Raw genomic sequence first — 13,064 nt, forward strand, 5'->3', positions numbered from 1 at the left:
CTCCTAGAGGGCCGCAGATTCGGCATTCAGGATTGGGTCCTGGTGACCACGGATGCCAGCCTGAGAGGCTGGGGAGCAGTCACAAAGGGAAAAAATTTCCAGGGCTTGTGGTCAAGCATGGAAACGTCACTTCACATAAATATCCTGGAACTAAGGGCCATTTACAATGCCCTAAGTCAGGCAAGGCCTCTGCTTCAGGGTCAGCCAGTATTGATCCAGTCGGACAACATCACGGCAGTCGCCCACGTAAACAGACAGGGCGGCACAAGAAGCAGGAGGGCAATGACGGAAGTGGCAAGGATTCTTCGCTGGGCGGAAAATCATGTGATAGCACTGTCAGCAGTGTTCATTCCGGGAGTGGACAACTGGGAAGCAGACTTCCTCAGCAGACACGATCTTCACCCGGGGGAGTGGGGACTTCACCCAGAAGTCTTCCACATGATTGTAAACCATTGGGAAAAACCAAAGGTGGACATGATGGCGTCTCGCCTCAACAAAAAACTGGACAGATATTGCTCCAGGTCAAGGGACCCTCAGGCAATAGCTGTGGACGCTCTGGTAACACCGTGGGTGTACCGGTCAGTGTATGTGTTCCCTCCTCTTCCTCTCATACCAAAAGTACTGAGAATCATAAGAAGGAGAGGAGTAAAGACTATACTCGTGGCTCCGGATTGGCCAAGAAGGACTTGGTACCCGGAAATTCAAGAGATGCTCACGGAAGACCCGTGGCCTCTACCTCTAAGACAGGACCTGCTCCAGCAGGGACCATGTCTGTTCCAAGACTTACCGCGGCTGCGTTTGACGGCATGGCGGTTGAACGCCGGATCCTGAAGGAAAAAGGCATTCCGGATGAAGTCATCCCTACCCTGATCAAAGCCAGGAAGGATGTAACCTTACAACATTATCACCGTATTTGGCGTAAATATGTTGCGTGGTGCGAGGCCAGGAAGGCCCCTACGGAGGAATTTCAACTGGGTCGATTCCTGCATTTCCTGCAAACAGGACTGTCTATGGGCCTCAAATTAGGGTCCATTAAGGTTCAAATTTCGGCCCTGTCGATATTCTTCCAAAAAGAACTAGCTTCTGTTCCTGAAGTTCAGACGTTTGTCAAGGGAGTACTGCATATACAGCCTCCTTTTGTGCCTCCAGTGGCACCTTGGGATCTCAATGTAGTGTTGGGATTCCTAAAATCACATTGGTTTGAACCACTCACCACTGTGGACTTGAAATATCTCACATGGAAAGTGGTAATGCTGTTAGCCCTGGCTTCAGCCAGGCGTGTATCAGAATTGGCGGCTTTATCCTATAAAAGCCCTTACCTAATTTTTCATACGGACAGGGCAGAATTGAGGACTCGTCCTCAATTTCTCCCTAAGGTGGTTTCAGCATTTCACTTAAACCAACCTATTGTGGTGCCTGCGGCTACTAGGGACTTGGAGGATTCCAAGTTGCTGGACGTAGTCAGGGCCCTGAAAATATATGTTTCCAGGACGGCTGGAGTCAGAAAATCTGACTCGCTGTTTATCCTGTATGCACCCAACAAGCTGGGTGCTCCTGCTTCTAAGCAGACGATTGCTCGTTGGATTTGTAGTACAATTCAGCTTGCACATTCTGTGGCATGCCTGCCACAGCCAAAATCTGTAAAAGCCCATTCCACACGGAAAGTGGGCTCATCTTGGGCGGCTGCCCGAGGGGTCTCGGCTTTACAACTTTGCCGAGCAGCTACTTGGTCAGGGGCAAACACGTTTGCTAAATTCTACAAATTTGATACCCTGGGTGAGGAGGACCTGGAGTTCTCTCATTCGGTGCTGCAGAGTCATCCGCACTCTCCCGCCCGTTTGGGAGCTTTGGTATAATCCCCATGGTCCTTTCGGAGTCCCCAGCATCCACTAGGACGTTAGAGAAAATAAGAATTTACTTACCGATAATTCTATTTCTCATAGTCCGTAGTGGATGCTGGGCGCCCATCCCAAGTGCGGATTGTCTGCATTACTTGTACATAGTTATTGTTACAAAAATCGGGTTATTGTTGTTGTGAGCCATCTTTTCAGAGGCTCCTTCTGTTATCATACTGTTAACTGGGTTCAGATCACAAGTTGTACGGTGTGATTGGTGTGGCTGGTATGAGTCTTACCCGGGATTCAAAATCCTTCCTTATTGTGTACGCTCGTCCGGGCACAGTATCCTAACTGAGGCTTGGAGGAGGGTCATAGGGGGAGGAGCCAGTGCACACCAGCTAGTCCTAAAGCTTTTACTTTGTGCCCAGTCTCCTGCGGAGCCGCTATTCCCCATGGTCCTTTCGGAGTCCCCAGCATCCACTACGGACTATGAGAAATAGAATTATCGGTAAGTAAATTCTTATTATGCGGCATGCCTATATTCTGTGTGTGACTGCATCTACATATGAAATGCTACATTACAGTGTATCCTTGTAAATCACTGTAATGTAGCATTCCGTATGCAGATACAGCCACAGTCGCACACAGAATATAGGCATGCTGAATATCATTTTAATCAGCAGAAGCTGTGTGTGCGTCCTAGTCACAGAGCAATGCAAATAATATGCATTTTCAGCAAAAAAAGGTGCCCAACGTTAGCAGAGCTGGTCGGGAGCTGCCAGTTGACTAACGCCAGGCATCTCCTGCTGCATGGCGTATTGAGGCAAGATGTAGTAAGAGGACACATCTATATCCAAGCAGAGGCAGAGGTCACAGTGTTAGCTGCCGTGTGAGTGCTGTGTGCGGTCAGGTTGGTTGTGCAATAGTGTTCGGCTTATGTGTAAGGGGCATTATGTGTGACATTGTGTGTAAGGGCATTAATAATGTGCAGCATATGTGTAAGGGACATTATGGGTATAAGGGCATTAATAAAGGTTGGTATAATTTGTAAGGCGCATTATGTTATAAGGACATTAATAATGTGTGTCATGTATGAGGGACATTACTGTGTGGTATTATGTGTATAAAGGCAATACTAATGTGTGGCATTATGTGTATAAGGTGCTCTACTGTGTGGCATAACGTAGAGAAAGGGAATTACTGTCTGATATAATGTGAATAAAGAGCAATATGGTGTGGTGTAATGTGAAAAAGGGGCAATTCAGTGTGATGTAATGTGAATAAGGGGCACTACTGTGAGGAGTAACGTATATAAGGTAAAGTGGTACTACCGTGTGATGTAACGTGACTAAGGGACACTATCGCATGATATAATGTAAATAAAGTTGCACTACTGTGTGGCATAATTTGAAATGGGGGTACTATTTTGTTGCCATAACCCTTCCCAGCAAGAACACGCCCCTTTTTGGGCTACACACCGAATGTGTGCATTGTTTCTATTTAAAATATGAGCACCATAATGAGAACTGCTATGGGTGACGGGTGATGGTGCTGGGAAAGGGGTGCAGGGATAGAGGCGGAACTAGCGGCAGTGCTAGGGGGTACCAGCCAAAATCTTGCCTAGGGCATCATATTGGTTAGGGCCGACTCTGGGTATCTCCAATATTATGCAAGAGGCTTATTTAATGTCCAGCTATACAGAATATTAGAAAGCTGTAATTGTAATGGTCTCTCAATGGAAAAGAAAGGGTTGTGGGTGGCTGTACAATCAGCCTCGGCTCCTTACGCCACTGAACACTTAGGCACACAGGGTCCCATTTATTAAAACTCACTGCGTATCATGAATCGTGCCCCAGCCAATCAGCTCCTGGCATGTTTGAAAAAATGACAGTTGGGAGCAGATTGGCTGGAGCACCATTTATCATACGCAATGCAGTTTAAATAGCTAAACTTCGTTGATAAATGGACCTCTAAGATTGATACTCTCCCATGTTGTGGCACAGGTTAGGGTGCAGAAGCTGTGTGGATCAGATCAATGACAACTTTGATTAACAGTGGCTATTATAGCAGCTGATCAGTCGGATACACATATTCCATACCCCTGGCTAGTCCTGAAAGACTGGTTGCCTAAGCCAAATAAGCATATACTGTACCTTTTGCATATACTTGTAGATACCATAGAATACATTATTTTTTTATTACTCTATGAGAGTTACCTACTCATTATTGTGTTCTGTGGGTCTGTTTTTTTGAGAAATGTTATATGTATGTTTTACAGAATAAATGTCACCTTGATATGTCTGTAATCACGGCGACTTTTTATTAACTGTAGCGCTGTGGTATTGGGGCAGATGTTTTAAGCCTGGAGAAGTGATAAAGCAGTGATAAGTGCAAGGTGATAACGCACCAGTCAATCAGCGCCAATACGTAAATTGACAGTTAGGAGCTGATTGGCTGGTGCGTTATCACCTTCCACTTATCACTGCTTTATCACTTCTCCAGGCGTAATACATCTGCCCCATTGGGTGTTGTTTGTGGTTTTATGGCTGATTGCCCTTATCACATCACCTTGTGTTGGATTAATATTCCACCCTGATAAGTACTGAATTTATATTAACTGTTGATATCCAAGTCAGCACTGAGGCCCTGATTCCGAGTTAAACACAGATGCAGCTCTCGCTTATGCTGCTACATACGTTGTCAAAACGGAGACAGGCACTTGCAGCGTCTTGAGACAGTGATTTTCGGTCTCTGAGCATCTTTAGACACATCATTGGTGTCCTATCTCTACGCCAGGCGCAGTTCCTCATCTCCGTGTGGCCTCCTGTGTGCCCAGCTGTGTGCCTTTGGCGAGTAATTACTTGTGTAACTTGCAGATTCTGGGGAAGAGGCCAGAGACTCTAAGAGAAGGCTGTGCGGAGGATGACATGGAAGCAGATAAAATACATACAAGGGGAGCTGTCCTCTATCAGGTATGTGCTACACAGACTCTAATATAAGAGGTTTACGTGTCCACTGCCGCTTCAGGTGCATTCTCCATTCCTGCAGGTGTCAAACGCTAGCGGGCAGATGCAAGTGTCTCGTGTCGGGGAAGGAGGAATCTACCGTAAGGAGCAATTGCTATCAGATGACTGCTTCATCCTGGACACTGATAGGAAGATATATGTTTGGAAAGGTATGGGGGAAGTGTAACATCAGAGTGTAATAGTTATGATCACCTCAATCAGTGACTCTCACCGCTTATTCTCCAGTTGACAGCTCATATTTTTAGGATCAGTCTGTGGCAGCAGGTGGGATAATTACAACCCAATATCAATAATTACCTGTCATAATTAAAGACTTCACAATACATGACCTGTTGGTGGTACTTGGAGACTGGAGTTGAGAACCAGTGAGCTATAGGTCTATTTACTAAACCTTGGATGGAGATAAAGTGGACAGAGATAAAGACCCAGCCAACCAGCACTTAAAGGTTCCCACACAGGGCCTGATATTTTAAACGGTGTGGGCGTTTCCAGACGATTGGGACAACACATTGTTTAAAAAGTGCCACGTGTACGGACAATAACAACGGCGTTGCACACACCCGTGGGTCATTCGTCACCACCTCAGATCTCTTCAACATGGAGAAAGATCAGATGAGGTGGCAAACAATGCCATGCTGTCAAATGCAGCATAGCCCCGCTCGCCCCCCGCCATCGCTGGTAGCATCGGCAAGCATATTTGCACTTGCTGATGCCAGCACCCCACTGGGTTCCGTCACAAGCGAGGTGTCCCTGGAGGACACATCGCACTGGGTTTGGGCACCTCAACTGTCATTTTTCAAATACAACCTGTAATATAGCAGTTAGGAGCTGATTGGCTGGTACTTTATCTCCATCCACTGTATCTCTCTCCAAGGCTTAGTAAATACATAGTAACATAGTAACTAAGGTTGAAAAAAAGACAATTGTCCATCGAGTTCAACCTATTTGTGGTCTCCTATGCAGTCTTATTATAGGACTAGTTATTTTTATGTTAGGACTAGTTATATTAACTGTAATGCGTGCCTACGCATCATAACCCTGAATATCTTTATCCAATAGAAATTTATCTAACCCATTCTTAAAGGTGTTGACTGAGTCCACAGTTATTACTCTCTCAGGCAGGGAATTCCAAACACGTATTGTCCTTACTGTGAAAAAACCTTTTTGCCTCAATGTGCGGAAACTCCCAAGCTCTGTGTATTGACCCCTTATATATTTGTAGATGTTGATCATGTCTCCTCTTTTCCAATGTAAACATGCCTAGCCTTGCAAGTCTTTCCTCATATTCCAGCATCTCCATGCCCTTGATTAGTTTGGTCACCCACCTCTGAACCTTTTCTAGCTCCAGGATATCATTTTTGTAATATGGTGCCCAAAATTGCACACAGTATTCAAGATGAGGCCTCACTAGTGATTTATATAATGGAAGTATAATACTCTCATCCCTTGCATCAATTCCCCATTTTATGCATGCTAATATCTTATTAGCCTTCTTTGCTGCACGCCTACTTTGGGTACTGCTGCTTAATTTGTTATCTATGTGAACCCCTAAGTCTTTTCCCAGTACAGAATCCCCTAATATTACCCCATTTAGTATGTAGGTGTTATTTTTGGTCTTGCCCCCACAGTGCATTACCTTACACTTGTCTGTGTTGAATCTCATTCTCCATTTTGCTGCCCATGCTTCCAGTTTAGTTAAGTCGTTCTGAAGAGACTCGGCATCCCCCTCCCTATTTATAACCTTACACAATTTGGTATCGTCTGCGAAAATTGATACCATGCTCTCTAGACCTACTGTTAGGTCGTTGATGAAAATGTTGAACAAAAGTGGTCCAAGTACAGACCCTTGTGGCACACCACTTGGACTAAAGTACTAATTTGAAAATGATCCATTGACCACAGCGCGCTGCTCCCTATTATCTAACCAATTACCAACCCAAGTGCATATTGCACTCCCTAGCCCTGTAGCTTGTAGATAAGACGCATGTGTGGTACAGTGTCGAAAACTTTGGCAAAGTCTAAAAAGATTATATCCACCTCCTTCCCCTGATCCAGGTTCGCACTTACTGTTTCATAAAAGCCAAGTAAGTTGGTCTGACATGATCTGTCCTACACAAATCCATGTTGGTTCCTTTTAATGACCTTATTTGCTTCAAGGAACTTTTGAATGCTATCCCTTAGAATACCTACCAATACTTTCCTCACTATAGATGTAAGACGAACTGGTCTATAATTACCTGGTTCAGCTTTGCTCCCCTTTTTAAATATCGGCACTACCTCCGCTATACGCTAGTCTTTGGGAACCATACCCGATTTAACCGAATCCATGAAGATCAAAAATAGAGGTCTTGCTAGTTTAGCGTGCAGCTCCATAAGAACCCTCGGGTAAATTCCATCGGGACCAGGTGACTTATTAATCTTTAACTTTCTTAATCAGACACAGACTACCTCCTCACATAAATAAGCATTTAGCAGTGGGACATTATCTTTGTTGAGATTTTGTGTTAGACCCAGCATTTGGTCCTCTCTGGTAAATACCATTGAAAAAAAACTTGTTTAGTTTGTTTGCTATGTCATTATCATTTTGATTAAGACTCCCCTCTTGTCCTTTAAAGGGCCTATAATCTCCTTCTTTAATCTCTTGCTGTTGATGTACTTAAAAAAAATTTGGGGATTCGCTTTGCTTTCCTTTGCTACTAGTTTTTCAGTTTCTACTTTAGCCGCTCTTATTCCTTTTTGGCATATTTTGTTAGTCCTTATAGTCAGGGGCGGATCCAGAAGAAAATGAAAAGGTTGGCACCATGATAGGGGAATGATAATAGTTATGTTTACATGCACCTAAGGCATGCGTACCCCCAGATAAGGGGAGTGGTATCACAGAATATGCCATCAGGTAATGATTTTCTGCAGGAGCACATCCTGATTTATTGCCAATGTTTCACCCTGATGAAAAGGCTGATTGGGCCTTGAAATGTTGGTCACCTGTTCCATTAGTTATGGGAGCCTGGATTGCACCCCAGCACAATATAATTATTATAGTTTTTAGTTGGTGGTGGCAGGTGCAGCATACCTTGTTTTGCGCACTGCACTGAGACTCAGACTGCAGGACACGAATTGCCCATCTTTGATTAGCAGAAGCAGCCAGTTGGATCTCCAACAAGCAGCATAAGACATCCGCAGGACAGCCCTGTCACAATCACACGGGCCGCCTTCTCTGAGCTGAGTTTGACTGCACCTAGCATGGTGGTAAAGGAAGTGGGGGAGGAAGTGCTGGGAAACGGTGCGGTGCAGTGAGGGCTTATGAAGCCTTCTGCTCCATCATAAGTAACAGTCTTACTCGATGCTGGCATTTGAACCCCGCACCTGGCCTGGACGGCTGGCAGTGGGGAAGGTAGGTTGTGGTGTGAGCAGGGGGAGGCTGGAGCTGCAGCTCCAGCATCCCCATTGGTTACCACACGGACTTGCTATTAGAGCCGCAGTGGGTCCTAGTGCCTGCCAGCTCTTTCATCAATTCTGACTGACGGAAATAGCAGTAGTGCTACTGTTCTCCTTTTGGAAAAAAAAAAAAAGAAGAAGCCAGAAACAGCAGGTGGGTGGGGGGTGGGGGGGCGGCACGGGCCAGAGTCTAAAAGACTAACAAAATCGCAGTCTTTAAGAGTAGTCTAATGCCAGAGACAGGTCTGTAGGGATATATATTTATTTTTATATATAGGAGGAATAATCTTAATATATTATATCTGTCGCAGTTTTCCTTGATCAAGAACCAAAAGGATAAAAGGCCTAGCACGGCAATAAATTCTGTAAGCTACAGTTGCTTCTGTTATCCCTCTAATAAGAAATAAAATGCACCATAATATGGTACTAAATGCTAAACAAAACAAAAAAAAGATATATTGCTTACTAGTTACAAATAAAAAAAAAAGTCCTTTAGTATGTGGTGTCACTGCACCAGCTATTACATTGCACTAAAGACCAAAATATATAAATACATGCCGTTATTCATGCCATGCAAGCCTACAAGCAGCACCTTAAAAGAAAACCAAACATTAATCAACATTCAATATAAAAATAGCAAAAGCTTGTGTCACAATGCCATGGGCTGGGCAATGTAACCATATATCACGTTGTTGGCACAGCCATTCTATACATCACACTTGTGTGTACCCAGCTTTAGACACAATGACATTTATGCCAGAAAACTAAATATTTGGGTGATTTTTCAGGTAAAAAAGCAAATAAAGAAGAGCGGGAGCGATCACTGGAGACTGCCAATGAGTTCCTGACAATTATGCACTATTCTCTTAAAACTCAGGTGAGTCCATAGTCCTTGTCTCACCATTACGGTTGAAGCCACCACTTTATTAATTTCCCCTATAATAGGTTAATAGTAGTAAACCATTGTAAGTAACTTAACCAGTGCTTTGGAGATTTGTGTACTTTGACCATAGAGATAGATATGCATACCATAAGAGTACTGTAGCTGTGGTGAAATGCTTGGCATTCTCCGGGAGCATAGGTTGAACCTAAGCCTTGGGCACGATGGTGGAACTTTCAATTCCTTTATGCTCACCCCTCTCCCCCAACCTTGTGGCTGGGTCTCTTCACACCAGTTCTGTATAACTTTAGTGGAGGACATAAGCAATTCTGGAACCTAAGGCAGAGTTATATATGCCTCCACAAGTTTGCTAGCATTTTCTGGGGGTCAATAAGCCATACAGAGCCCGGTCACTGGAGACAGGTGGGTACTCTTTGCATAGTAGAGGAATGCCAACCCAACAGTCAGAGGTGGCTTGCAGATCTGAGACCCTATCAGGAAGGCAAGTTATATCAAATTGTGTAGCAACAGAATATATACTGTAGCCAGGGCAACTATCTACCACTGTAAACTCTATTTTACCCCAGGCACCAAACTAACCACTTATTCTGCACATCATTTTAGTAATTCTCTTCGAACTCCTTATTCTGCAATCACTTCTATGCTTCTCTTTCTATTTACAGGTCCAGGTAGTATCTGAGGGAAATGAGTCTCCTCTCTTCAAACAGTTCTTCAGCAACTGGGTCTGAGTACCATGGTCCAACTGCAGACATTCCCACGTGACCCTTCTCCCTCTGATACAGCAATGGTCTCCAGCCCTCCAAAAGCACTAGTACAGATTTTTGTATCTCACATGGCCCCTGCTAAGCCTGTAGGAGCTGGCAGATCACAGCTGTTTCCACTTGCAGGAAAGGGCCCAGCCTGACAGACGACCTGCTTATTCTGTCACATTAAATATACATTGCAACTTGCATATAAAGTTTGTGTTCCTTTGCCCTTACCACCTGCAGTGATGCTGAACACCAGTAAGACTCAGCCCTGCTTCATTAACCATGCACTAGCATGAAAGCTGCCACCTGTTTGACACTACTCACATAATATCCCTGTCACTCACAGTTCACAACCCCCTACCTCAGCCTCCCCCCGTAGAGAGAAGTAAGGGAGGAGGCATGCACTGCAGAACCTGCATGAGTACTGCGCAGGTCATCCTCAAGCCACAACAATATTTCTCAATCTTTATTTGAAAATTCAAAAATATATTTCAAAACTTCTAAAAAAAATGCCCCAATATCTGTGAAGAATTTTATTCATACAAAATTTTAAACAGCAAGAACACACCCTTCAGGGTAGCTTGTATTTATGGTTACGTATAATCCTAAAGAGCGATTCATAAGCATTGAAGGTAATGTTATTTTACTGGTCATCACGGAGGAGTAACAAATTATTGGGGAGATTTATCACTGCTTGGAGAGAGATTAAGTGGTCTATTTACTAAGCCTTGAAAGGAGATAAAGTGGACGGAGATAGAGTACCAGCCAATCAGCTCCTAACTGCCATGTCAAGCTGGGTTTGAAAAATGACAGTTAGGAGCTGATTGACATTTTTCAAACCCAGCCTGTGACATGGCAGTTAGGAGCTGACTGGCTGGTACTTAACCTCCACCCAAGGCTTAGTAAATAGACCCCAAAGTAGCAGCCAATCAGCTCCTGACATTTTTCAAACACAGCCTGTAAAATTACAAGCTGATTTGTTAGTACGTTGTCTCTCCACGCTTTGGTAACTCTCCATGTTTTACGTAAAACAATGGCCCAAGAGTCATTTTAAGGAGACACTGCCCATTCCACTGCTGTGGTTCACTCACATGAAATGAGACTTCTATATTCATAGAATCACAGATTCATCTAGAGCAGATGGAGGTGGTGTATAAAATAAACAGTAAGTTCCTTGAACCCAGCCTCCTATTGTGTAAAGTCTACATCTGAAAAGGCTATAGTCCCCTAGTCTTATGCACAAGCACTAAGGGCTGTATAAATAGGTTTCTGTAAACTCTTTAATATCCACAAGTGCAGGGACATTACAGATTAGGACAGTTTCATCTAAGTTGTAAATTACTTTTGAAATTAACAGCAAAATAACGGCACTTCAGAGTATTAGTAAGTAGTAGCAATACGATCAGAAATGCTGCTGCGATTATGGTCCATGAAACAGCTGGCATCAGGTGCTGGAGCCAGTAGATTCCTGAGGAGACATTTGTAGAGGGTAGGAGAGAAAGGGCATGTTAGAAAACCAGGACGAGCCATATCAGCTCTTTTTCTTATTTTAATTTATGTCTGTACCCGACTCTCCGTCGTCCTGCTGGAAAATGAGCGGCCCGGTGGAGCTCAGCAAGTGCAACGAATTAGCTTGAGAACGTCGAACTCCTAAAGAAGAAAGAGTACAAAGGAGGAGCTAGGGGACATCAGCAAGCCAACCATGATGGAAGTTGGGAGTGAGCAAGCCAGATAGGAAGTCATAACAGTGGGGTGCATGACAGGAAGACTGGTATGATGGAAGCTGGGAGGGAGCAAGCCAGATAGAAAGTCATAATGGACAGTGGTGGAGGGGCAAGTAGTAAGTCAGATAGGAAGTCAGCCATGATGGAAACTGGGAGGGGAGCAAACCAAAAAAGAATATCAGCTTGAAGGGAGCAAGCAGATTAGTCATATTTGAGAGGAATGAAAGCAAGTTAGGTAGGAAGTCATGAAGGAAGGGGCAGGCTGTGAGTAAGCCTGACTGGTAGTGAGCCATGAGGAATGCTGGGAGAGAAAAAGCCAGTTAAGAAGTCATATTGGAGAGGGGTAGGGTGGGCAAGGTGCAAGTTAGACAGGAAGACAGCCATGATGAAGTTACAGTATACTTGGGGAGAACAGGGAGCAAGGAACCAGAGTGACAGTAATAAACTAATGGACTTACTGTGTGTGAGGTTACCACACTCTGATGTACAGCTTTCAGACAAGGAAGGCAGACAGACGGATACACTGCAGAAAATATACACCTGGGAGACAACGGAATAGTAATTTATGAACTTGAAATTTACATATAAATTCTTACATGCCTAATGTATTTAAATATATTAGCAGTAATATTGCTGTGAGGTTCAAATTCATGCACAAAAGTGAGAGTAGGGTAAACTTGTAGGGTACCATTTTTATTACTATAGCATCACCATATTATGCAGCATTTTACAAAGAATATTTATCATTCACATCAGTTCCTGCCTCAGAAGCTTACAGTATAAGGGGTCAATCCTGTAAGTGTGAGGACAGCAAGTATCTGTTGCAACAGCGTGGAAAATAAAAGCAGACATTGCTAGTTGCATCATCGTTTGGAAAGTGGTAAAATGGAGAGTGAAAAAGCACCAGCCAATCAGGTCCTGTCATGCCACAGGCTGTGTTTGAAAAATGGCAGGTAGAAGCTGATTGGAAAATTATAAAATGGAGTGAAAAGGTACCAGCCAATCAGCTTCTACCTGCCATTTTTCAAACACAGCCTGTGGCATGACAGGACCTGATTGGCTGGTGCTTTTTCACTCTCCATTTTATAATTTTCCAAACGATAATGCATCTGGCCCTTTATCTTGAGTTTGTGAAGTTGTATCTGAAAGTTAAGTCTGCATAACTGAACACAAAACCCCAGTCTTATTGTGACACAGCCAGATTTAAGGTAAAGTATTCTTTCCCCTAATAATTGAGATACCCCTCCTGCTTTCTGTCCACTATCATGGGTGATCGTGTAATGCTTTCTGCAATCTAGAGTATGAACAAGTTATCCCTCACAACCTATACAGACTTATATTTCCATCTAAACTGCAAAAGAGCATTTTCCTTTGCAAAGCATCTCCATATA

General features: G+C 43.9%; 2 protein-coding genes across 2 annotated transcripts in view; one reads left to right on the forward strand and one right to left on the reverse strand.

Annotated features, from left to right (window-relative positions):
* Nucleotides 1-10,158, forward strand: part of CAPG (capping actin protein, gelsolin like) — a 30,315-nt gene extending 20,157 nt beyond the window's left edge. Inside the window, exons 7-10 of the mRNA XM_063958440.1 lie at nt 4,715-4,810; nt 4,887-5,013; nt 9,088-9,176; nt 9,863-10,158. Of these exons, the coding sequence (XP_063814510.1) occupies nt 4,715-4,810; nt 4,887-5,013; nt 9,088-9,176; nt 9,863-9,928 (378 nt within the window). The 3' untranslated portion in view covers nt 9,929-10,158. The remainder of the gene's footprint in view (nt 1-4,714; nt 4,811-4,886; nt 5,014-9,087; nt 9,177-9,862) is intronic.
* A 309-nt stretch (nt 10,159-10,467) lies between these two features.
* Nucleotides 10,468-13,064, reverse strand: part of LOC135054945 (zona pellucida sperm-binding protein 1-like) — a 43,532-nt gene continuing 40,935 nt past the window's right edge. The window contains exons 9-11 of the mRNA XM_063958439.1: nt 12,132-12,213; nt 11,516-11,599; nt 10,468-11,417 (exon numbers count right to left, since the gene is read on the reverse strand). Coding sequence (XP_063814509.1) covers nt 11,272-11,417; nt 11,516-11,599; nt 12,132-12,213 — 312 coding nt within the window. The 3' untranslated portion in view covers nt 10,468-11,271. The remainder of the gene's footprint in view (nt 11,418-11,515; nt 11,600-12,131; nt 12,214-13,064) is intronic.

The sequence above is a fragment of the Pseudophryne corroboree genome, chromosome 3, assembly GCF_028390025.1.
Source record: "Pseudophryne corroboree isolate aPseCor3 chromosome 3, aPseCor3.hap2, whole genome shotgun sequence".
In the NCBI taxonomy this organism is placed as follows: Eukaryota; Metazoa; Chordata; class Amphibia; order Anura; family Myobatrachidae; genus Pseudophryne; species Pseudophryne corroboree.